Source organism: Hipposideros armiger, unplaced genomic scaffold, assembly GCF_001890085.2.
Source record: "Hipposideros armiger isolate ML-2016 unplaced genomic scaffold, ASM189008v1 scaffold_41, whole genome shotgun sequence".
Classification (NCBI taxonomy): domain Eukaryota; kingdom Metazoa; phylum Chordata; class Mammalia; order Chiroptera; family Hipposideridae; genus Hipposideros; species Hipposideros armiger.
Genome location: NW_017731391.1, coordinates 153,217 through 179,265, shown reverse-complemented (window position 1 = coordinate 179,265; position 26,049 = coordinate 153,217). Strand labels below are relative to the sequence as shown.

Here is a 26,049-nt window from a genome sequence, read left to right as displayed (position 1 = left end):
GTTTCTTTAGTTTTTTTTTTTTTAATTTTCAAATTTAGGAAGTAAAAAAGACATTTTCTTAACTGTTTTGCCTATGCATAGGGCTGATTTCTTAGTCTATGTTACTGAGATTAAAAAATAATAATAATACAGAAAGTAACAGAACCTGGGAGAGTTATGTATTGTATGACCCCTTCATATAACGCATATGAAATTTGCCATTTGATATTGCTTGTAATAGCTCCTGTTAACCGGCGGCCAGAGCAAGCTTCCTCCTCCTGTCTGGCTGGAGGAAGACGGCCTTCCGTGGGTCTCCATTACACTGCAACTGTTTCCCCCGTGCAGACTCCGGAGTCGGCTTCCGTGGGACAGACCCACGGCGCGGCACTTGATCCCGTGGAATGGACCTTTAGTGCCCCACTGGCACGCTCATGCTTTCGCTCTGCCCGTTGCTATGGCTTCGCCCTCACACCCAACCCCAGGATCTCTGCTTCTTCTTTAATGTCCTGCTTAGAACTAATCACTTGACTCGCTATTTCCAATTTCCACGTGGGCCCTCCTCTCTCCTTCAAAGCCTTCCTACATATATTACTTATATTTTTCTGGACTTATTATATATTATACTTCTATTATTCATGACCAATCACCTCTCCTACTGGACTCTAAGCTCTTTGGGGAAAGGGTTATGTTCTGTTCATCAATGAATCCTTAACCAATAATAATTGTTTACATATATGTTTATATATATGTTTACATATATATTATATATTTTTAATTTTTATTAAATTTATTGGGGTGACATTGGTTAGTAAAATTACATAGGTTTCAAGAGTACGTTTCTATAATACATCATCTATATACTGCGTTGTGTCTTCACCACCCAGAGCCAGTTCTCCTTCCATCACCATATATTTGACCCCCTTTGCCCTCTTTCATCTTCCCCAACTCCTGTTTATATATTTTTTTGGATAATAACCATCTAAACCAGATGGTAAAATCCTTGAAAACAGCAAATATGTATATGTATGAATTATGTTAGGTATATGTTTAGTAGTATAGCTAACATAATTTACTCATATGAGAAGAGTTCACTAAATGTCGCTGAGTAAGTTCAACACCCTTATCATTCTCCCCCCCAACCCCCACCAAATAAAAAGAAAATCAGGAAAGCAAAATAGTACTCTTAAGTCTATGATAAAATTGCTATTACTAAACAATAGAAATAACAAAATTCTATCATATTTCTTCAAGTTTTATTCGAGGTCGGTTTTTGGGTTTTTTTAATGAAAGAAGCGGCTATGGTGATTTTCCTTGACTTTCTAAATTTCTCCTAGTGCCTCCTGCTCTCCCCCATCATCCATGACACCATGTTCCCATTATGTCCGGACTCACCTTCCACTGTTTGTGGAGCTTTCTGACGGCTTCCTGTAGGCCCTGCTGTTCCTGCTCCGGGAGAATGTCTGTGAGCTCATCACAAGCTTTCAGGAAAGCATTGAGAACCCTCTGATCCAGCTGACTGAAAAACTCCTGACACGGAGAGGGAGAAAGTGGTTAAGTGTGTTGGGCAGAATGAAAGGGAGCATCAGACACTGTACAGCGAAGCAGTCACGCGTCTGAACAAGCCTGTCAGCCATTCAGACCTTCCAGGCAACTGCTGCCCCCCATCTACAAAGGAAGAAGGTTTGTCACAATTGAGCTATTCACTAAAATGGGCCACAAGTTCTGAGAAAAATAGCGCCCACCCACCCCCTGCCCCAGAAATGAACTATCATCATCTAGGATCATGAGTTAGACTCCACCACATCTGAAATTCAACTAGTACTTTTTAATCTTTAGAAAAAAATATTTGCAGTTTTCAAATTTGGTAGAATATTCTGGAAGACCAGTGAGCAATCCTATAGCCTTGATTCCATGAGGATGGAGCTCTAGGGATAAACTCACAGTGTGTCTCCTCAGGAGGTCTTCCGGGTCCCCCTTTTCCTCCAGGCTCTCCTGCGCCATCCTCAGCACCTTCTCCAACTCGGCTCGAGACTCCTCAAATTTCTTCATCAGGCGGCTGTTGGTTTCCACATGTTTCTTCCAATCTCCAGTTTTCTTTACCATGTTCTTGATTTAAAAAGTAATCATAATATGACACTGCTTTTTATTATTGAAAGTACCGTTTCTTTAAAAAAAAATACTTGCAAGGAATACATTCCATTGTGATGAGAATAATCAACCCCTTTAAATATTAATAATTAGAGAAAGAAGAAGTAAATTATTGGTTTCCAAACACCAGTTGGTGAGGCATTTGGCCAGAGTGAACCATGAACTACGGTAATTAGGTGTCCTTTGAATTCCTCATATGTTCCCTCGCTCACATTTGTAAAGCAGGGAGTGAACTTACCTGAAAGGCTATATGAACTTCCACGACCTGTCTCTGCAGCTTTGTCTGATCAAAATGCTTTAACACATTGCTCAAGGTCACAAACTTCTGAACACTCTGACTGCCTTTTTCAATTTGTGTCATGCTTTTCTTACAGCTTTCTTGACAAGCTAACAGTTCCTACAAGAAAAGGAAACCCACAACAATAGTATTTAAAAGGGAGAGAAAGAGAAAGAAAGAGCATAACCATTACAAAATAATTAAGAACAGCATTATATAGCTCTGAGGCTTTTCACCAGCAATAAGTCAAATCAAAAGTACAGAGAGAAGTATTTCTTTTGGGAATTGTAAGTCATCATTGAAGTCAGGGGTTTTTATATAAGGCATTTAAATAGCACTTTTTTTTGAGATTTTTAAATATTTCATGCCCATCTTATTAACATTAAGAGACTGACAGAGCATCATAATTGTTATTTGTCTAAAGCCTGCATTTCCCCAACCAACTAATAGGCCTATGGTTTACTGAGTGATCAATAGTGAAGTCAATCTACATATCAGGTTTTAATCTAAATTTAACACCAGTGCACATTATACTTTACTGAGTCGGACACAGAAGATTATATATTATTTGTGTATCCTAAGATATATAGCATTTGAATTCTTAATGTTCACAAGCTATCAACCTCATTAATAAATGATGGCTCCCAGATCTTACATACAAAAGGCAGCAGACCAATGGGCCCAGGAGGGCTTGCAATTATCACACATTTGCGGGATGAGGAGCAGTGGTGACATCGACTTTTTTACCTCTGATTTGTAACCTAGCATCATAGCAATTTCTGCAGCTGACAGCAGGGAAATTATCCAGTCCAACCCAGGACAGACAGTAATTTTTTTACTTGAATCCACACAATTTGCATTTCAAAGTCCTCAATTGCTTTGGAAAAATATTTCAAAAGGACTCATTTGGATATCAGTTTTGGTCCTCTAGATGTAAATATTAAGAACAGGTTTTTTGTTTCATTTTGGCAAAACAGAATAAGGACATACTTTTTCCTTGTGAAGATGTAGGAAGTAAGAGAGTAACATAGAAATATATTATTAAATGCCATTCATATTTATTATTAGCATATTGAATATTATTTTAATTGTAGAAGGATTCTTTGATAGCAATTTATAACAACTGGGAATGTAAAAAATGGCACCATGATTCAAAATGAAAAAAAATCTTCATCCAATATGAACAGAACCCATTAGAACAGGGTTTGGTGGTATAATCATCATGCTTTATAATCAATAATAATAATAATAATAATTGCTACCAGTTATAGAGCACATCATATCATGTGCTCTGATGTGCTAGTCACATTAGAAAATATCTAATGTAATCTCCACAACAAGCTCTCAACTTGGGTATTGTCATCTCCATTTTTGGGTGAGGAAATAAAAGTTAATCAAGGCTTTATAACTTGTGATATCAGACCTAAGATCTGAATGCCTGTCTGACTCACTTCAGATCCTCTCTGCTCTTTCTGCTGAGCAATGCTCCCTTCCCGCCATGAATCTATGTCAATTAATGCAGCGACACACTGCATTTTGCCCATTAGTTTCACCCTCCTCTGATGGATCGGTTCATTGATAATAAACCAGCTAAATAAGTCAATTAACTGCCACCCTCAGTAGGAGGCTGTTCCGCATACTGATACTCTAACTCAAATGAGACAAATAAAAATGATTATCACTCCAAACACATTTCCAGGGTTTCATGGTTGTGTAAATAGACCTGGTCCTAGAGGCAAAGAAAAGATCTCATAAGACACAGATTATAAACATTGGCTAGAAATTGAATGCAGTTACCTATTTTTATATATTTAGAAATATATAAAATTTAAAAGTATAATTTTTTTATCTATATAAAAACTTACAGAGATAGATACAGAAATACAATTTTTATTTTATCTGTAGTAGACAGGGCTTTCATCATTGGACATGATGGATTTTTGTTTTGCATTGCCAGTACTATTTTGTTTCTTGTCCTAATGGGATTTCTACCACTTGAAGCACTTTCTCAGCTTTATTACTTTTAAATAACTATGTCTCCTGAAAGGGACTTTTTCTTACCTGATGTTTTTGTTTAAAAAGAGCACTAGATTGTGCCTCATGCTCAAGCACTGTGATAACCTCATTGATTTTCCCAAGTGACTCATAAAAGAACGTCATCTGCTTTTCTAATTCCTCCAAAGGTGTTGACAGTTGTTGAGACTCATGAAGAAGAGGGGTGTAACGTTCTTTGACCTTTAAAAATACAAAGACAAAAATTCTATTAAAGGCCATGAAGTGCCACAAGCTCAGGATACTCTCCATAGCTGTCAGAAACATTTTCTTTAGTAACATGGTCATGTTGTGCTTACAAATCTCCAAAGACATTTGTTTAACGATATGTCCTATGTAGTGCTAAATTTTGATGTAAAAAACAATACTATAGATTATACCACTGAGATAAATAAGTGCCAGAGTTTTCTAATGAAAATTAATCTCAATAGTCCATGTAGATAGCATTTTCTCATCTAAGTGATGGTGTTATTGAACCACATTCCACTTCATCGAATTCTACTTCGTAACCTGCATCACCCATCTTCACTTCAGCCTCAAAATCTGACAGAAGATAGTCACGAATTACATTCTAGACTAACCTGTGCCTTCCAATTTTACTGTCAAGAGCTCTACTACTTGAAGTCTTAATAACTCCAGAAGATACTTACAAACTTGTTGATGCATTCTTCCCCGACAGGCCATGAGCTTTCCTACCCGCCCCACCCCCACCCCAAGCTCCATGATTGACTACCTCTCTAGCGAGATGCTATTCATCCCAGCACTCATATACCAATTCATTCACGAAGGTTCCTACGCTCAGGGACATCTCCCTAGTCTGAACTAGCCCCGCTCTCATCTTCTACTTGTCTTTTACAAAATGGTGTTACTCTATACACCTGTATTATCTTTGTTTTCAGGATGAGGCCAACAGCTCGTGGAGATTAAGAAAGCCATAAAATGTCTGCCTTGTCACTTTTCTGCTGAGTTCCAGGACCACACAGTTCTCCATGAGCTTCCTGTCCCACTCATGTTATTTAGGGTTGCTCCCAAAGTATTATGGAAACTTTGGGGACCAAGAAAAGGAAACTGAGTACTTGTTAGTACGTAGATTGTTTTGCTTTTTTCTTAAATTATAAATATTTTCAAGCTCTCGAATGCATTGTCTGAAGGAAAACTCACCAAAAGGAAGCTTCTTATCCATTGCAACAAGGCTTTGCTAAAATTATTCTGAAGAAAATGAAGAGGATCTGCTAGCATGTACAGGAGTACCTTGGTTTGTGAGCATAATTCGTTCCAGAAACAAACTACTCGTATTGCAAGACATCGCTTGTTTACCAAGTTAAAATGTGTTAGAAACGTTTGCTCGTCTTGCGGAACACCCGCAAACCAAATTACTCGCAATTCAAGGTTTTACTGTATAAAACATTGGTGTGCTTTATAAATGTTTCTTGGATATAGTAGAAAACTTACCAAGATGCTACATCTGAAGCAGCAGTAAAAAAGCATATGACTGAGATGTGTCTATAGGTGCAATTTGCTTGTTTAGAAATCGCCCTAAATCGATAAACCTGGTCTAGGCTAAGATGTTGCAAGTTCAAGACATGGCTCAGAAAGCTGCTTGAAGGTTATCCAATCGGTAATGCTGACTTCAAATTGTACCCCATCTTTGTAATCTTAACTTGAATGTTAAAATAAAAAGAATTAAAAATTAACGTTCTAATATATACCAGTTAGATAAATTTTCTCCTTTTTTTCAATGACAGTAAGTCTTCCTATTTTCACCGATCTCATTTATTTATCTTTTTCATTAATTCTCCACTTCTGATTTCATATGTTATTCGCTTTATACTTTTTCTCTCCTAATTAGCAGGTTTTTCTGCCTTCTTTTACTCTGTTTCCCAATTCTTCATTACAGTTTTTTTATTCATTTATATTGGGTTGTCAGAAAAGCCATGATGCATTTTTGCAACGAAAAACATCGAAAAAATACGTCATGACTTTCCCAACAACCCAATATAATTACTCCTTTCTTTTACCACAAATTAGTTACCCAATCTAAATGGACTATGCAAACAATACCATCTTCATACATTTCAACTTTAGATAAAAAAAAAAAATCCCAGTGGAACTTCCAAAAGTCTTAAGGAAAATCCCGAACAGAAGAGGAAATGTTTATGGCTAATGTTTGATATTCATTGAGTCCCCTGCACAAAAGTGGCATAAGTGTATATACCAGGGGTGCCAAAAAAATGTATACACATGACTTGTATTCATCTTTTGTTATTGGTATATGTTGAGTATTACAGTTTTAATACAGTTTTTTTCCTTTCTTAAAATGTGCATACATGTTTTTGGTACCCTCTGTATTTTAAGTCTACGGTGAGCTCCATGAGATGAAGAAGGCAGAATTCCCACTGCTTTGTGGCAATGCAAGCAGAAAATAGCATAATACTCTTAGAGTGAAGGCATATCAAATAAATCTCAATAAAAGGGCACTTGGGGATTCTTACTTCAATACCTGCTGTAGTCCTACTCCCCCTTGTCTTCCTCTCCCCCACGCTTTGTTTCATCACATTTAATTGGCCCCCTGTCTTCCTGAAGAGGCTTATCTTTCCATAAAATACAGCTACCAGTACTTCTAGAAATCACAGAGGTAATACTTGATATCAGCCCCATAGTTTCATTTTTAAAACTCATGACCAGTTACTATATCAAAATCCCAATAAGCAGCAGAAGTACGATTTATGAACAAGCAAACAATTTGCCCACGGGTGACAGAGGAGGTGTAAGGCCAGCAGAAGGCAGTGTTGGTCCCACACACGGTGCTGTGCACGCAAGTGTTTGCCCACCTTGGTTAGCTGCTCTTTGAGCCCAGACATGGTTGCAAACATTTCATTAGCTTCTTCTTGGGAGCTCTCTTTGGAAATGAGGTGTGCTGTTTTTGTGATTATCTTGTATTGAGCTTCCATCACAGGAACCCTTTGCTCAATATCCTGCATGGGATAATTGAATCAGCTAAATTAACACACAGTACATTTCCTTTGACTTTCAGGATTTTACAGGAGGCTGGACAAAAATCAATATGCACTGTATATAATTCTATACTTATAATCAACTTCTGGAGATCCCAGTTATTGCTTTCTTCATTACTAATATTTGTTGGTAATATCAAATAAATAAATGAAAGCTTTCCTTGAAAAGTAACCATAATTCTGTAAACAAACATAAAAATAAGCTGAAGTAATCCTTACATTTTCAACATATGTGTGTTAATGTAGTATGTAAACATTATATCAGGTAGATGCATATTAATAATTTGGGGCAATTCCTCTGACTTTAAAAATTAAACAACCTACTTTTTCTTTAAACGGTAACACACTGTCATTGCATAAAATTTAAAAATTAGAGATAATAGGAAAAAAATTTAGATTGCTTACAGTCCTTTCACATAGTGATAACCAGAACCAATAGCCCATCATTTATCATTAATATTTACTGTGTGTTTACACCCATTTTTTATTTTTACAAAAAAAGAAAAAGGAATATACTGTTTTTTGTTTTTGTCACTTAATAGCATATTGGAAAAGTTTTTCATGTCATTAAATATTCTTTCACTACTTCATTTTGAGAGCTGTAGGATATTCAAAATATATAAATAGCACCATTCATTTAGTAAATCCTTTATTGTTGGAGGTATTCATAGAGAGATGCTATCTATAAATGTCTCCAGTTTTCTCCTAGTGCTTTAAAATTTGGCTGTAGATAAAAAAAAAATCTCTCCAAATTAAAAAAAAAAGAACTATTTTGAAGTTACTTTATAGTCAAAACATATTTAAAAATTCAAATAGATGTTTTATTTGTTTACATTTAAAAAAGAATTTTGAGTTCAAGTCAGGATATTTACACATGTCAAAACGATGCCAAGGAGATACAGAAAGCGCTTTCCAATGACCTGAATAACTTCACTGATCTCTGTTTCACAATAGAATAGGTTTTTCTCTTTATGGTCTAGAAACCACACCACCTCACCTCCAAGTCTTGAATTAATAACTTGACATTAATAAAAGAGACTTCTAAAGGTTCAGAAAGTTTCCTATGGGCTTCGGTTGCAAAATCAGACAGGGTGGTAATACAGTCTGTGTATTCTTTCTTCATTCTGTCCATCTCGTCAGCTCGAGCATACTGTCGAGGAAAGGGAGGAGAGGAGAGAAACGCTGAAAATCGTTACGCCAAGACGCTGGGAGCCTGTAGCCTTTATTTCTCCATACACGCTGGAATTGTTACATGGTACTAAAGACTAATTCTCGATTCTTATTTTAGATACACTTGAACTAAATCCAATTACTGTGAAAGGAAAACCGGAACTAGCACAGAAGTGAAGAATTAAACATGAATCGTTCCATATACATAGGCCCCATATGGCAATACGATCCTTAATCAAATTATACATTTCTGTAATGTCGCTCCATTATAAATGGGAAAGGTTAAAGGACCAAACAGAAACATGACAGTTCTAAACACATCTGTATTCTTCCTTAATAAGTCCATGCTATAACAATAAAGTAGTCTCTAAACCGACTGTTTATCACATTTATAACACATGCATGTTCTAGGCATATATAGATTTGAAAGACATACTTGCTTGACCTCCATAAACAACTCCCTCCATCGCCCATTTAGCAATAATAATTGTTGTTTAAGATCACGGGAAACCAGCTCATCGCACGTTTCAATTAGAAAATTGCCAGCATCATTCATGGCAGTGTGTTGCTGTATCCAATGAGGCAAATTTCGAAAAAAATCCTAAAACAAAAAACAAAGCACACTATCGTAAACCATAAACCAAATTTAATAAAGTACATAAAAAAGGCCAGACTAAGGGAAATACCTTTGTTCTAAAATTTGTGCAAATGTTAAGGTAAACCCTAAATCTCTTTCAAAATGCAAATTGTTGACGAAGAGGTTCAAAAATCTGAACTGGAAATGCTATGACTTTTTATAAGAATATCTATGTGAGTACAGGTTCCATATCTTTTGCTGAAGATGAAAACAAAACATGGCCATTTTCTGTTATTCCTATTTTACAGTTGAAAAAGCTGAATTTCTGTGAGTGTAATGGACTTGTACATAATTTTCAGGCTAGTAAATACCAGTGCCAGAGTCATATAAAACACATACTATTTCAGGAAAATATATAGCCTCCTTAAAGAAATTGTAAACACACTTTGGACCTGTTACTTTTGATTTTAAAACCTGACTATAGTATATCCAAGATAATTAACAATCATGGAGATAAATCATCACAGAAAAATTTTTAAAAATTAAATATCTGGGCCATGAACACTTAACACAATAACATCCTTCCTTGTTGTTTTAAGGTTACACAGTGGGCAATGAAGCAGTTTTCACCTGATTTCAAGTTGAGTGCTTGTGTGTATGTGTACATACACCACAGTAAAAAACCAGGGCTAACAAAAGATAATTCAAAATCCACTTCATAAGCTCTGTGTGGGAGGACTTCCTCCATAAATAGATGAGAACACTTCTGTTTCTGGCGCTTATGTTTCCTCAGATGAAATTAACACATTAAGACCATCTACCGGGGAGCTGCAGGTCTAATCAGAAAAGCCAAAATCCGTATGGGTATATAATTCTTGTCACTGTCAGCCTACACAAGAATATGTAATCTAAATGAAATATAAAATAGTAAGACTTTTTGAAAAGTATACACCTAATTGGATTACACAATAATAAACGGAACAGTTTTGGATGGCGAGCAGCAATTCTTATGTATGTGCTGTACTCCTTAATGGCAGCCTGGCATTTTAACATCTTTTCCATATAAAAGGGAAAATGTCAGGCTCCCATTAAGAAGTATATGCACAGAAATCAGTCCATTTCACGTTAATTTTTAATGTAAATGACATTAAAGGAAAACAGTAATTTTTGCACACAAACATATACAACTGTAATCAAAGGGTGGGGGCGGGGTGGGGGGAGCATGGCAGTAAAATCACTCCTCCTCAGAGTGACACCCTTCTTGACTGAGGGTTGCTAAAATCCAAAAATGCATACCCAAAGGGACAACACTGTGGTGACCCATCTGTTCAACTGGTGTATGCCATCACACAGGTTAAGCACTATGTTAGCCAAAGCTATTTTCATCTTAAATTAGGAATTCCCGTGGCTGGTGCCTTGGACATGCCCCTTCAAATACAGACCTCACTGTGAGTATAGCGCCCTCTGCTGCCCACTGGGTTTGGCTGTCCCTCCATCCGTTACTGCGCTTCTGAATGCAAAATCAAACTTGGAACCGGACAAGGAACTGTTCTAACATAACTTTTGTAAAACAGTGTATTTCTTGGTCTAAAATAATTTAATAACCTGAAAGTGCAGCTTTTCAGGCAAAGTCAGAATTCTTGAGTCCAATCTGCAAATATGTAACATTCCCTAGAGAACTACGCTGTGAAATCCTCTTATTTTTATTTATTTATTTATTTATTTATTTATTTATTTATTTATTTATTTACTTACTTATTTACTACTATAGTTTTATTTTTTTAATTTTTAAAATTAAATTTATTGGGGTGACATTGCTTAGTAAAATTAAATGTACATGTGCTCATTTCCTTTGGTAAGAAGGAATCTTACCTTTTTGGCAAGTTCTGATTGATTTAGCATTTTCTCAGCATCCTCTAGCCAGGCCTGAAGACTAGCCACAGTATTGCCATATCGATCCCAGTTAGAAATTACTTCTTCCAGCATGCTCCTCACACTTCTGACTTCTACTGAGAGGTTCCTCCACTGGGCAGTAGTTTCATTCATGAATTTCATCACATTCTCAGCTTCTTCCACTGAAACAGGTAAAACAAACTGCAATCCTTCTTTTATATTTTAAATCCTAAAATATATCTAAGGCCATAAAATCTAAGTCCTATAATTTTTTTTAGATTATAAATGTAGCAGATGCAATGTTAGGATTTCATTCAGTTAGTACTGGGAACTATGTTTTATTCATAGGTATTTATAAAGATTAAAGGTGATAATATATTTAAAATTCCTGATAAATGCGATGCAATAAATGGCATGTACCATATTTTGCCATATATAATGCACACTTTTTTGCCCAAGTTTATGAGGGAAAAATAAGGATACGCATTATATATAGGTAGTACTAATTCTGTTTCCCTGAGAGTTTGGGCCAAAAACGCGGGTGCATATTATATACAAGAGCACATTATACATGGGCGTGCATTGTACATGGCAAAATATGGATTTGTTCACATTTTATATACACTCAAATAGATGGACACACACACAGTATCAATCACAAATGCTAAAAACATACTTTACAGCAATTTAGGAAATGAATGCTATTTTGCTCTCTTAGAAGATCACACACACACACACACACACACACACACACACACACACGCACGCACGCACACACGCGCGCACACGATTATGCACATTAGATATAGCACAAAGTCAGTGGGAGAGAATCCAGTATGTACTCTCCAGGCCAATGGCATGGTCACACAAAGATTCTGCAGAGAAAATGTGATTTGATCCTACAGAAACCTGTAGGTTCTAGATTTTACTGTATTCGACACTGCAACAAATTCCGTCATGAGTCTTACCTGAACCATCGGCTTTGACGTACATCTCAGCTGTCTGTTTCAAGATCTGGTACGTCACTTCATATTGCTCAAAGAACTTGCTGTTTTCTATAAAAGCCTAGAAAAGCACGGATGGTGAGAAGGTAATGAATACTGCTTATGTAGACATGCCAGTCGCTTTTCTTCAGTATGTGGCTATGTTACCCAAATTTACCAAACTCAACCTTGCTCTTCTTAAAAATATCAAATCCAACTGCCATAAATAACTTGATTATTCTGAAAACTGAGTTATTTCCACACTTTCAATTCTAACTCACCCCTAGATTGAGAAAATATTCTATTTCTCCTCCACTCAAGATTTGTTTTTACAAGTTTCTCCAGGGAACCTGGGGCTAACATTTAGACAGCACTAAATTTGGAGAAACACTATCAAGTATCCCGCTGTGTTTTGGCGGTGGGGTTCTATTGCTCCTTGAACAGTAATCTTGGTGTATAATGGCTCTGAGGAACTTCAGGTTATAAATAAATAGCACATAGCAAAAACACTTTCCTTAAAATAAAAGGTACAAAAATGTTTACAAGTAGAAAAACGTTAAATAATCACACTTTCCATCCATGTCATCCATGCTCTTCAATTTCTATTTTCTAGTGTAAAAACTACAGATAAGACGTGTCTATATCTATGTTAGAATGCAATTTACATATGGAATAGAGTCGCTATCAGCAAATGGGTACTATAAAATTAAGAACACATATAAAAAAAACCGTAGGTAAATTTTATTACTGTTAACACCAAGAAATATGAAATAACTCCCATTTCAAAGATTATTCCTACTTCTCTAAAGTAGAAAATTAATGTAATTATAGGTAACAACATATCACCAAAAAGCTCCTTAATTCTTTTAATAGCATAATTAGTTCTTAAGATTTAAACCCACTAAATTACTTGATAAGTGTCATTATTATAAAATGCAAAATTAACCTTCAAAAACCAGCTAACGTCCTGAATAAAAATGCTGATGAATGCTTGATATGGAGATGCACAATGCTTGTGTGCAGATGCAAAGTTATTCATACAGCAATGTCATAGGAATCCCTTCATTTTATTAATAAATGTTCATCCTATTTCAATATAACATTTAAAATTTACATAATAATATATTTCATATCAATATATGTGTACAAAGCATTTTATTTATATATTAACTATTTAGGCTACGGGAAATAGTGAAGAGAGAAAGCTGTGAGTTACCTGGAATGAGGGGTTCCACGATGAATACTTTATTCAGTAACTTTAATGGGCTTCATTATTTTTATGTGAGGATAAAATAAGCCCATAATATCTGGTCAATTCATTATTTAGCCTTATGGCCCACTCCCTTAACCTCACCCTGCTTCCTAACTGGAGGAAGAGTAATTTAACCAAACAAGCAAGTCCTAATTTGATAAAAAATGGAAAATTATACCTAATGTCCAAGACACTGTAAGGAACTGAAGAGATAAATATACCTGGGAAAGTTTTAAAAAACAGTCTCCATTTAGTTTTGGCACACATTTCAAGATGCTAATGGCAAAACAATTAATTGTTCTAAGAATCAAAGAAATAGGGAATAGTGCCTGTACTCGGCAGTAAGACTTAAATTTGTTTTTGCTAGAGTACGTTACAAATTAATTATAAATGAGGAAGAGAGAAAAGTTTATTTCCAGTTTCATTTTTGGTCCAAGGGGGAATGGATGTTTTAAGCATATTATAAATATAGTAGGGATTCATTAAAGTATTTCTGAGGTTTTCTATGAGGAAAACTAGGCAATTAATTTTTAAAGGAAGATACCTTATCTTTTACTTTTATTTTTAATTGTTTCATTTATTTTGGTTCTTTTTTTCCCTGACTGTTGAGTAAATCCATTTAGTGACATGAATTATTTTGTCTATTAGAATCACTTTAGCAGGAAGACTACTAACTCTCCATTTTATTGTGAGCTAGCTATCTAGACACACTCTCAGAAGAATGAAAAGTAAACACAATTGTATGTTTAAAATAACAGCGACAGGATTAGTTTATTGCTTTCAAAATAAGACTTCCATTTGGCTATCAACTTCAACAAATAAGCCATGTGAGTCAAGAGGCTTTTAAAGTTGGTGGCACTTTAAGAAAAATAAGATACCTCTCCATACCACTAAACTCACAATCTCAGTGGAAAAGGTTGTATTTCTACGCTTACAAGATAAATACAGATATTATAAATTAAAAGTTCATCACTTTCACTTAAAGTGAGCTAAACCAGATAATTTAAGATTTAAAAAATTCACTTTGAGGAGTGGTTTCATCAGAATTGCCTATGTACATTAATAAAATAATTATGAATAAAAAATAAATGTTCATATTACTTATGTTACATTCACATAGCCCACAATTCCAAGGGCTCTTCTTCTTTTGTATGTGAAAAAAATGAAAGGTTATCCTATTTCTTCCATAGGAAAATTGGAGCCTGTGTGTTAACTAACATGGTCACATCAAGAGCAATCTGACAGTGAGAGCCAAAGCAATCGGGTTCCGATTTACGTTACAGTATGCGATGTCTCCTCAGTAGCATGTGGCCTGAGTTAACTAACAAGCATTGTGAAATATTTCCCAAGAATTCCTTAAGTACCTATCAGCTGTGTACGTGAACGCCTCATACAAAAAGTAGTAGGAAGCACATTCTCTAATTCTCTAACCCTTAAAAAAAAAATGTGTCTGGTTTTTGGTTTTTTTTTTTCAGATGAATAAATCAAACAGAATTCAGACTAAGGAAAAGATGATTATGGTACATCCTGAATAGTGCTTTGGTTATTAGATGATGTAGCAGCATAGGGCTCATTACAATAATTTTTCTTTTAGAAACCAAGGAAAGAATTGCATTTAAGAAACTGATGCATGGTTTCATTTGAAAGTCTTTACACTCTTTGAAATAGTCTGTTATAGAGAGTGGTTGACTGAAAACCCCAAAAGGATGTGAAAGGCTGCATGGGGTACAAGATGGAGGAAAAACAGTCTGGGTCAGTCTTTGTTCCTTAGACAAACCTATTATTCTATTATTATTATTATTATTATTAATTATTATTATTATTATTAACTGAAGAGAGACTAAGTCTTCTAAAAATTAAGCTATTTATAAAGTCACATGGGTAGTAAGTAGTTGAGCCTTGATTCAAGACATTTCTCTGTGACTGGTAGCCAGGCTCCCATAGTCACCTCCCCCTCACCCTACCCGCCCTGATGCCAGGCTGCCTGTAACAGAAATAATGGAGACTTTCAGGCTACAGTATGGAAGTATAAAATATTGTCAAATATGGACCCACATTCAGTGGAACTAATAAATTTATGTGAGCTACATTCTTTAGTTCGCTAAGCTACAACAGATCGTTTTAGTGATTTGGTCTTTTAAGCTTGAAAAACAAACTTTTTGCACAGCTTATTTTGTCAAATGGTGAAGTTCAGTACTTAAGCACAAAGGCTTTTGGGTCAGAAAGATGTGGATTCCAATCGTGATTCCACTTCGCACCAACTCTGCCACCAGGATGCTGCCTGTGGCTTGAGCGCTCCAGGATGTTCGTCGCTTCAGCGAAACTATGAAAACATGCAGCCACAGGGTCATCGGGGTCATCGCTGGGATGAGGTGACATAGGCAAAACACTTGGCATGTGGGAAAATTCAGTATCCCCCAGTTATTCAAACTACTAAACAAGAAATACCTTTAAGCCCTTTTTGGAAAAGAAGTGTGAGTGATACATAGGGATAAGAATATTAGGAAATGTTCATGAAACATCTGCCATCTTTGTAGAGTAAGTAACAATTTCACAAATAATTTTGATCTAAAAAGAAGTTTAAAATGAACAGTTTGGTGAACTCCTCTTTACTTTATGGAGTAAGCAGAAAGCACTGCTTTTTTATCATTAATAACAACTCTCTCTTTACATAGACTTTATTTGAGATGTTCAAACAGAATTACAAACATCATTGTGTTGGAACATTCACCTGATGCAACAGTCCTATTAGGCATTTCCACCTGATTGGCTGCCCTTAAATAGCTACAACAAAGATGGATCTTGCATAAATACCTACTGAGCTCCGAGTGCATCATTTGATATGACTAAGCCCCCAAATATAAACTCATACCTGTATTTAATATTTAAAACACTAATGTAATTACTTGAACTGAAAAAATTGGATTTTCATTACTTTCAAAAATAATTAAAAATGAATAAGGGAACATATAACAGACTTCACATTTTTGGACAATTGTTTCTGAGACAATTGTAGTAAATCTAGAGAATGATTTTATTGTAAACCTGTTAAATTTTTTTTCTTAAAATGCATGTCATTCACTTATCACTTAGAAAATTAAAATGCAGCAAAATATATTATGGTTCTAGGATGCTTCAGTAGAGACATGGTTTCAATAAGTATTCATTCATACCTGTTACAGAGTTACTGCGACTAGTCAGGTCAGGAATGGGCTTATATTTTACATTCATTAATTTATCATTTAGAATTTGTGATTAAACATAAATGAAATAATATAGAACTGAGATGCCCTAGTCACAATAATTTTGCAAGCAAATATGTATTACTAATAAATTTTGGAGAGATGCATGTCTAAGAGAAATAAACTGCCTTTAATAATTATAATTTTCTGATTACACAGAAATGGAAACTGCTAGTTACAGAACAATCTTCATTAATATTAATCCCTTCATTAATACAGGGCTACTATTCTATGTACATACATAGAATTATCTATATGTACATATAGATAGATAGATAGACAGATAGATAGCCCACAATAGAAGATACTCTTTAAAAATTAAATTGGTACAGAGGTTTACAGTAAAAATTTTACTCTTCCTGGATACACACAAAAAGCAGTGAAACTCAGGGGATAGCCATAAAAAAGATATCCTGGACCTAACCTAAAAAAAATAGTTTAAGACAATTCAATTCTCAATTGTCCTAAACTACTCATGACTGGATTTTAGAAGACATGAAGATAATCTTTAAGTATTTTAACTCTGTTTCCATGGTGAGCTCACAATCACAGTCATGGGTATGTGATGCAAAAACTTTTTTTTTATGCAATAAAGTCAGTCGCAATGGTTCAGTATGATTCATGCAGCAAAGCCTTCTATACTTCCAAAGAATACAGGTGCATATTTCAGATTGTTGTGGAAAGCTCACCAACATATCAAACCCGTTTATCACACTGGCACCTTCATGCTGAAATTCAAGATTAAAATACCAGTGTCCAATCAACTGGTCGGTGTTGAAGGCTAAACCCAGGGGTCCCTCGTGTCTATCAAGGCAGCGGGGAGACTTACAACGTAGCTTTGCAGAAGCAGCTCCACGGACTCTCTTCTTCCATACTTGATGATCCAAGTCTTCAGCTTTGACTCTGCAAGAACCAGCAGCGAGAGCAGACGGTACTTTAATTCTAGAAATTCCATTTTCATTAAGTGCAGTTCTGATGTGGAGGACACAAAATGAAACCTAGAAATAAAACACAGTTTCCAGAATGTAACGAATAGTAACAGAACAGTGCTTACTTAACCTGTTACATGTCAGCTGGTTAAATGGGGAGGCAGGCACCAGGTCTTCTAAAGTCTGGCTGATCCGTCACTAGCTGGAGGTCTGACTCCTTTTCTAGCTCTGGGTTTAAAGGCAAATCATGATTGATGGAAGTCTTTGATTTAGTTCTTTCTCCTGCCAACACATCTCTCCTCTGTTTCTTTTATAAGCTGTTTTTGAAATATTACATAATGTTCCTCACAGTGCTGAATAAAAATACAGCCTCTGAAGAAACCATTTCTGTGATTTCCAGGCTCTGGGTATATTCAGGTTTCCTGTTTTTATTTAATGCTATATTAGAATGTTGGCATTCTTAAGCACATGCTACGGGAGCCCAGTTTTATTGTACCAAATGTAAGCGTTTCTGTTAAAAAAAAAATCAATTCATTAAAAAGAAAAGAAATGGAAAAAGCATCCACCAAGCATTTTAAAAAGAGACTTCATTTAAAACCAGGCATTCTCTTACCTCTCGGCCATGTCCTCTAATTGATCAGGGGGCACTGGGATCCCGTTGACAGACCTGGTCCGGTAGATTTCATGGAAGGCTCTTTTGTGGGCATCTGTGTTTTGAAGCAGATCCTAAGATACAATTTTAAAAAAATAAAAAAATGAGGAAACATGTTCACAGGAGGCTCAGAAGCATAATTTTCAGCCTGTACCGATGAGTCAATGTATTCAACAATTTCATCCTGCTGCCACATCCATATGCGGCTTGGTGACTGTCAAAAGCTTGTACCTTGTACAGGAGTCCAGTGCTTGCCTATAAGACCCCGTGCTAGAGCCGCATCTAATAATTATGGCATCTTTAAACACACATGACACTTGCACAGCAATGCTTTCACACATTTTAAAGGTACATGGTCCAAAGGAACATGTAATCACTGCTATAAACAATGATTGGGTATTTTTCTCCTTCCTCAAATTTTACATATGCTGATTTTTAAAAGCTGAAAACTGAGCACAACTAATTTAACCCTTTAATGGTAAAAATATTAGAGTCTTTTTCTTTTGAATGCATGCAAGCTATCATAAAGATACTTGCTTGCCATCTAAAGTAAGTCAATTCTATTACAATATATTAAGAAAATACCCTTATGGTTAGAACATTTCAATCAAGCACAGGGAATGTCCCAAAGATATCGTGTGCGATGTTTATAAATATTCTTTGTAGGCTGTATAGAGCTCCGTAATTTGAATCATTTATTTAGATTAATTTGAATCTCCCTTGATTTATTTTCTGAGTGTTTCACTGTCAACAGGCTGATTTATATAAAGACTTACATGAATTTCACAAATCCTAGCCAATTTCTCACACAGAAGCAAAGAAGGAGAGAAGTGAAAGGAGATTCTGTCATATTTTCTAGAGTTTAATTTGTTTTTCAATAGCAGAACAAATACCCAATACTCGCTGAAAAGTAAGACACATTAGCCCACCAGAATGATACATTTAAATTGATATTGTTTCTCTCACACCATTATTTAGTGGATTGATTGGAGAAAATAGAAGCAAAAACCCCCAAAAAACAAAAACAACAACCACCACCAAAAACCAGCCTAAAGCCATAAGAGAAACACTTGATGGAAGCGGGGCGGGGAAATGAAGGTTCTCATAGATTAAAATGCTAAAGTCATGTGCATTTGTTCACATAAGTGAAATTCATGTGGGGGGGATTAGCTTTTACATTGTAGAAAAAGCCAGGGCCAAACTATTTCCATCCTGATATATTTTACTATGAACTGTGTTTTGAGCTACTTTTAATCTCTAAGGAACTGCACAGATATTCACCAGCTCCTTGCCCAGAAAAAGGGCACTATATGCCGCCAAGCTGGTCAAAAGAACAGAGAACGCTCCTATAGCGGCTACTGACTGTGAGTGCTTCTGTCACTCTCCACCTCCTTTGTATCATCCAGACACATTTCTACAGCAAATGATCTTGGCTGAGACTCCCCAAGTGACTGCAGGGCCAACTGGGGCCACCGCCACGCCCAGTTTGGATGTGTTGTGTGTGGCCGTATGTGAATGTATGGATGGGGTGCCGGAATACCCAAATGTTCAGTTGCCTTCTAAGAAGCTTTCCCTATTGTACTTTTAAGTAACTAGTTCATTTAAAAAATCTTGACAAGATATCAAAACAAACAAGAACAGTTTCAAACATATGACAAAAGAACTACAGCTGGCATGATGTCACTAGGTCCTCTGGAAAGGCAATCTCACTCTACAACAGCCAGACGCTGAGAACAGCATGTGACTTTAATTCACCGGTGAGTTGACGGGAAGCAAGTGAAATCTTTTATGTCTCCCATTCAGGACCCTGAACCGGATCGCAGACCTGTGAGCAATATCAAATGGAAAAAGCTGATGGTCCCAAAGCAAATACCTGCACATTTGCTGCAGGAGATTTTGTCTTGGGACTTGACTAAGGTGAGAACACTGACATAGAGACTCTTACATTTAGCCAGAACCCTCAAAGGGGGCTGGTGTGGGCCTGGTTGGTAGCAAATGTAATACAGGAGGAGGAAAGCAAAAATCACCAAGCACATGAAACAAGTCACCATTTGTGAGAAGCAGCAGAAACAACAAATTTATAGTGTTAGAAAAATAGGAGCAATTAATAGTTGAAAACAACAGCTTGTAAGTTAGGAAGAGAAGGATCTGGTTAAAGTGTTCTTATTGCCTTATATTGATTAAGAGGTGGTGAAGACACTGCTTAACTTTCAATTTTGTAGACTCTATAGCATAATTTCAAGGGCAACCCTACTATTCACCGAGAGTTGATAATGTTCAAATCAGTAGAGGGTAAAACATGGAAAAAGAAAAACAGGCAAGTAAATGAACAAACAATTCATTTGAAATGAAAAACCCCTCAATCAGCTTATAAATAGCAGGACTGTGGGGGGGGGGCAGGGGGGAATTAGAGTAAATGGGAAGCAAAGAGGCAGACGGTAGAAACAAGTTCAAGTATATCAATAATTATAAATAAATGTGAATAGAATATAAATCCACCAGTTAAAAGGCAGAGATTGTCAGATCAAACAAATAAAAGGGAAGCAAATAAAACAGGGCCATCTGTTTCTTACAAGAGATACATCTAAACACTAAGAACATGGATAGGTTGAAATTAATAGAATGGGAAACAACACGCCAGGCAAATACTAATCAAAGGAGGCTGGCATCAGCATATGCGTATCTGATAAAATAGATTTCATAACAGAAATCATTATAATTTAACTGCTTAATGATGAAACTTCCAATTTACTAGAAGACATATTAATTCTGAACTTGAACGTACCTAGTAAGCCAATAAACACATAAAGCGAAACAGGGAACTGCAGAGGGAAACTGACACACCCGCATGGCTGTGGGAGCTCACGGCTTACCTCTCTCCCCCAGGGACTGAGATGGACCAAAGGGGACAATCGGGATAGCAGGTTAGGGGGCGGGGAGGGGACAGGAGGGAAAGGGCTGCTGATCTGTGGGCCTCATGGGCCTTTGTAAGAATTTTTGTTGTTTATTTTGAGTAGATGGAAGTCAGTGGGGAGTTTGGAGCAGAGGGGTGAAATGAGCTGAATTGCATTTCAAAAGGATCGCTCGCCATCCTACCGAAAATCCCCTATCCTGATACACCACTTCCTTTTTCTTCTAAGACAGCACAGTAGCTGCATCCCTGCCTGCTTCACTGATTGTTCTTTCTCACAGTCTTTGGCTGGTTCATCTTTATTCTGTGATCTCTTAACACTGGACTCCCTTGGGGCTCGGTTCTTGAGCCTTTTCTCTTCTTTAGCTATACGTCTTTATTGAATTTCTCTAGTCTTAGAGCTTTAAACACCCCTCGATATGCCGATGACTCTGAATATTTGTCTCCAGCTTATCCCCCTATTCTGAGCTCCTGTTTCTTTTCTCCATATGTCCACTGGAATGCAAAAAAGCCTCATCCCCCAACCGAACCTCTGATCTTTCCTCCCAAACTTGCTTCCTTGTTTCTCTATCTTAATTGATGGACTCCATTTTCCAGTTGGTCAGTCCAAAAATCATAATGTCATGTACGACGCGCCTTCCTTCACAATCGATATCTAATGTTGAAAATTCTCTTTGCTCTGTCCTCAAAATATATTCAGGATCTGGCCATTTCCATCATTTCTACAACTGTCACCCTGGTTTTTGCAACTCCACCTGGATCACTGAGACTGTTGACGCTGGTTCATTAGCTCCTACCTTCTATCCCTAATCCCATCTATTCCCACACAGCAGCCAGAGCGAAACTGTTAAAAAAGTGATAACACCATTCCTCTGGTAAGAAAGTGGGTAGTCAAAGATAGCTAGGATATGACAGAGAAAACCAACAAGGCCAAAGATGCAATCAAGGGAAGTGAGAAGGTGCAATGAAACAACATCACATAAAAATAGGTAAAATTTAGGCACAGAAAAATTACCAAAAAATAGAAGAGAGTATTTTGAACAATTTTATGCCATTAATTTTGAAAACTTAGTCAAATGGACAAATTCTTAGAAAGTATGAATGAGGAATATTGGCCCAATTAAAAATTGGGGGGCCGGCCAAGCAGCGTGTTGGTTAAGAGTTGGCTTGAGATGCCAGCTCTGAGCAGCAGGGCCCTGGTTCGGACCCCACATGAGGGCCAGTGATGCTGCGCCCTCTACAGCTAAGATGGTGAACAACAGCTCGACCTGGAGCTGGGCTGCCGTGAGTCATCGGTGATGGTGTAGGCTGCAGCCCCTGCTGCAGTGGGCTGCTGTAAAGCTACCGTGAGTGGCAGGCAGCTGGCATGAGCGGCTGGCAGCCGGCATGAGCTGCCAAGAGCCGCTGTGAGTGGCCATCCAGGGCCTGGTGACTGATCTGCCTCACCCGGGAAGAGCGCAACGATAATACCAACATGGGCCAGTGAAGTGAGGTCCTCCACAACTAGACTGAATAACAAAAGGACAGCAACTTGTCTGTTCCCCTTCCCAGATTCTCCAATGCTGTTCTCCTCCCCCAATTCTCCAATAAAATCTTAAAAAAATAAATTGCATATTTCTAAAATCATTTTTAGGAGCTGGGGATACAAGAGTGAAAAAACAAACAATAATCCTTGCCCTTACAGAGGTGACATAACTGTAGGATATCAACAATACATAAGATACATAATTAAAATAGCAGTTAAGATGAAGATAAATGCTAAAGAGAATAATTGAACAGGGAAGGGTATAGGGAGTTGTAATTTCAAAGATGTGGCCAAGAAAGTATTGATTAAGAGGTGACCTTTCAATAAAGGCCCAAAGGAAATGAAGAAGAATAGACTGGGAATATCAGTAGGAGAATGTTTCAGGTCAAGGGGAGAGAACGTTACAGAAAGATGGCACAGACAATGGCCTTGAGGTGGAAATGTGCCTATTTGATGTCATCGTTTCAATGAGGTTTCACCGACTACCCTACTTAAAATTGCAACACTGTCTAATACTTCCTGTTTTTTTTACCTTCTAATTTAACATTTATTGATTATTTTTATTGTTTCTCATCTTCCGCTTCCCACTAGATAAGTCACATAAGTGTAGGGATTTTTGTTTGTTGTGCTTATAGGGTGTATCACAAATGCCTAGGACACTGCTTTGCACCTAGAAATCACATAATAAATATTTGTGGAAAGACTAGAAAGGCAGCTAGAGGAATAGAAATAAAAACTAGGAAGCCAAATGAAGAAAGTGTTTCAAGGATGAAGGAAGAACTACGTAAAAGGATTCTGACGGGGGATGTAAGATGAAGACTGAATTGGCCACTGAGTGAGGATTAAGGAGAACCCTCCCTGAGATAAACAACATGACTAAGGAATACTTGGTTGGATTGGTTCTAGAAAGAATGGGAGAGAAGAATTTTGAAACCAAAATGAAGCACAGACAACTCTTTCAAAGAGCTTAGCTATTGTAAAATAAAAGAGAAAAAATGAATAATAGCTGGAAAGGGAAGTGCAGTTAAGAAAGAGACCTTTTAAAAATGAGAGCAATAATAGCACACTTAACATGGATGGGGGAAATCCAGCAAAGAGAGACAAAAAAACAATAAATAAAGGAAGAACTGCAGGAGTTGTCTCTTGGAGAAGAGCAGGGAGGATGGGATCTAGTGCACATGTGGAGGGGTTGGCCTTCGCTTCGAGCACAGATGGTTCACCCATGGTGACAGAAGTGACGATGGAATATGCAGGCACAGACGCATGCACGTGGGTTGATGTGGTCGTGGGAGCTTGTGGAAATTCTTTTTTGATTGCTTCTATTTTCTCAGAGAAATAGGAAACAGTGCCATCAGCTAAGAGTAAGGATGGGGGAGGAGGTGTGGAAGGGTTGAGGAGACAAGGTAGGAAATACTTGTCCCAGAAATGGAGAGGGAATGGTGCTGGGAAATGCCTTTGGAGCCTGGGAAACTCCAGCCTGCATTAAGGGCCCACTTGGGTTAGTCACCATGCCTGGGAGAGTGTTATTCTCCAGCCACAGTCAGCTATATGTGCATGGGCTAGAATTAAGCAGAGAGTTGGCTTTAGCTAGGGTTGTGTTTTAGCCAGGACAGTAGAACAATGTGAGACTTGGACAAGGTGGTTAGAGTATGGACAAGGGGTGGTTTTGATGAATGAGCATTGAATTTTAACAAAGTACACAGGGGACTGGTGGCAAGAAGAGGATGCAAAGCAATAAAATGGCTGTAGGATCAATGGGTTGCACAGAGGAAATGACTTGGCGATGGGGCAAGTTTTGACTGGCCAGTGAGGTGCCTGAGGAAGAGACTGCGGTGGGGCTTCAGTTCCTGGGGATGACAAGTTCTGGTCTTTGCCTGTGTGGTGAGTGGCTAGGGTGGGGTGGAGGACAGGAGCACTGAGAGAGAGATGGTCCAGCAACCGAGAGGCCAGGATATTAGCAAGGTCATCTACCGGTTAGTGAAGTTATTAAGAATAATGGTATGTATTGTCATCCAAGAACTAAAATATTCAGGAAAGGAAGGAAAGTGACGTAGGTAAGGTGAATGACTGCAGTAAGCATGGGCAGCCTGATGACTATTTTCATAATTCCTTCAGACTGACAACCTTACACTGTCAAAGCAATACTATTGGGTTGTCGGAGAAGTCATGATATATTTTTGCAATGAAAAACATAGAAAAAATACGTCATGACTTTTCTGATAACCCAATACAAAGAGGCTAAATCACTCTACTTGTATTATATGCAATAGTTTTGTGGGCACATTTGAAGTTTAGTGTTTAAAACAATCTGGATTATCAGCTATGTGACCTTTAGCAAGCCAGATAACATTTCTGTGCCTAAAGTTTAGTTAATTGCAAAATTAGAGTAATAATACCTATTTCACACCCTAAATGTCATGTGCTTTGCAAAATAAGTACTTAGGACTGAAACATGGCTAAAATCTCAGTCACAGTTATGTAGGATTATTGTGATCTTTCTAGATAACTGAGCATGAGGGTATCTGAAAAATAGAAGAGATAATAGAGGGGCGCCTTGTTTTCCAGGATAAGTGTGCTTCTACATCATGCAAGTAAATTTTTTAAAAAATAGTAAAAAACATTGGTAGAATCATTCATAAAGTGAACTCCTTGAAAAAAATTTGTTTTAAAAGTTATCTGAATTCAATTTTTAAAATTGTTTACATTTTAAAATTTAAGTTTAAAAACTACTTATGTATTAAGTAATGAAAGATTGTCATGTAGTATGTTTTTTTTAAAAAAGATATGAAGAATGCAGAAAATCAAGAATTCTAGATCTTGGTAGCATATTTAAGTGTTCATGGCACACACCATAATTACTTTTAGACTGGGATGGGGGGATAATATTCTCAGACATTCTTGCTCATGTATTGATGAGTCCTATATTACACTTTTATCAATTGATTGCATTTTCAATTGAGCCCAATGTACCAGAGCAGAGGAACTAATACCAAATTGATGGGCTGATTTCTCTGTTATTGAGGAAACCTAGGATTTTAGTTATCTGAACCATGATTCAAACTTCTCACATCACCAAACCTTAGCTTATTATAGGCACCTAATAAATACATTTGGGAGGAATGAGAATTGGTCTTATCATTGACAATTACCGATTTTATGACTCTAGTACTTTAAGTCCTGGTGCACAGACCTAGTAAAAGTCCCTACCCAGTAAAAAGTTCATCCCGGGGATTTGCCTTGAACTTCACCTTCGCCCCTGCCTGCCTGTTGCTAGCTCCCTGTTCTCTCCTCATTGCACTCCCTCGCTCTTAGTACAGTCCTTTCTGGTTTTCAGTTTCAGAGAATATATCGGCTCTGACTCCTACCCCTTTCCTTCTCCCCGCTCCACTTCATTTCTGGCTTTTATGGTTGCTTACTGCACTTTGGCAGAGATGGTTCTGGCTGC

General features: G+C 37.1%; 1 protein-coding gene across 1 annotated transcript in view; it reads right to left on the bottom strand.

Annotated features, from left to right (window-relative positions):
- The window catches only part of SYNE1 (spectrin repeat containing nuclear envelope protein 1), a 455,684-nt gene that overhangs the window by 293,698 nt on the left and 135,937 nt on the right, over positions 1 to 26,049 (bottom strand). Inside the window, exons 15-25 of the mRNA XM_019638911.1 lie at positions 18,130 to 18,242; positions 17,417 to 17,585; positions 12,079 to 12,175; positions 11,090 to 11,292; positions 9,077 to 9,241; positions 8,468 to 8,620; positions 7,288 to 7,431; positions 4,466 to 4,639; positions 2,366 to 2,524; positions 1,921 to 2,085; positions 1,372 to 1,506 (exon numbers count right to left, since the gene is read on the bottom strand). Of these exons, the coding sequence (XP_019494456.1) occupies positions 1,372 to 1,506; positions 1,921 to 2,085; positions 2,366 to 2,524; positions 4,466 to 4,639; positions 7,288 to 7,431; positions 8,468 to 8,620; positions 9,077 to 9,241; positions 11,090 to 11,292; positions 12,079 to 12,175; positions 17,417 to 17,585; positions 18,130 to 18,242 (1,677 nt within the window). The remainder of the gene's footprint in view (positions 1 to 1,371; positions 1,507 to 1,920; positions 2,086 to 2,365; positions 2,525 to 4,465; positions 4,640 to 7,287; positions 7,432 to 8,467; positions 8,621 to 9,076; positions 9,242 to 11,089; positions 11,293 to 12,078; positions 12,176 to 17,416; positions 17,586 to 18,129; positions 18,243 to 26,049) is intronic.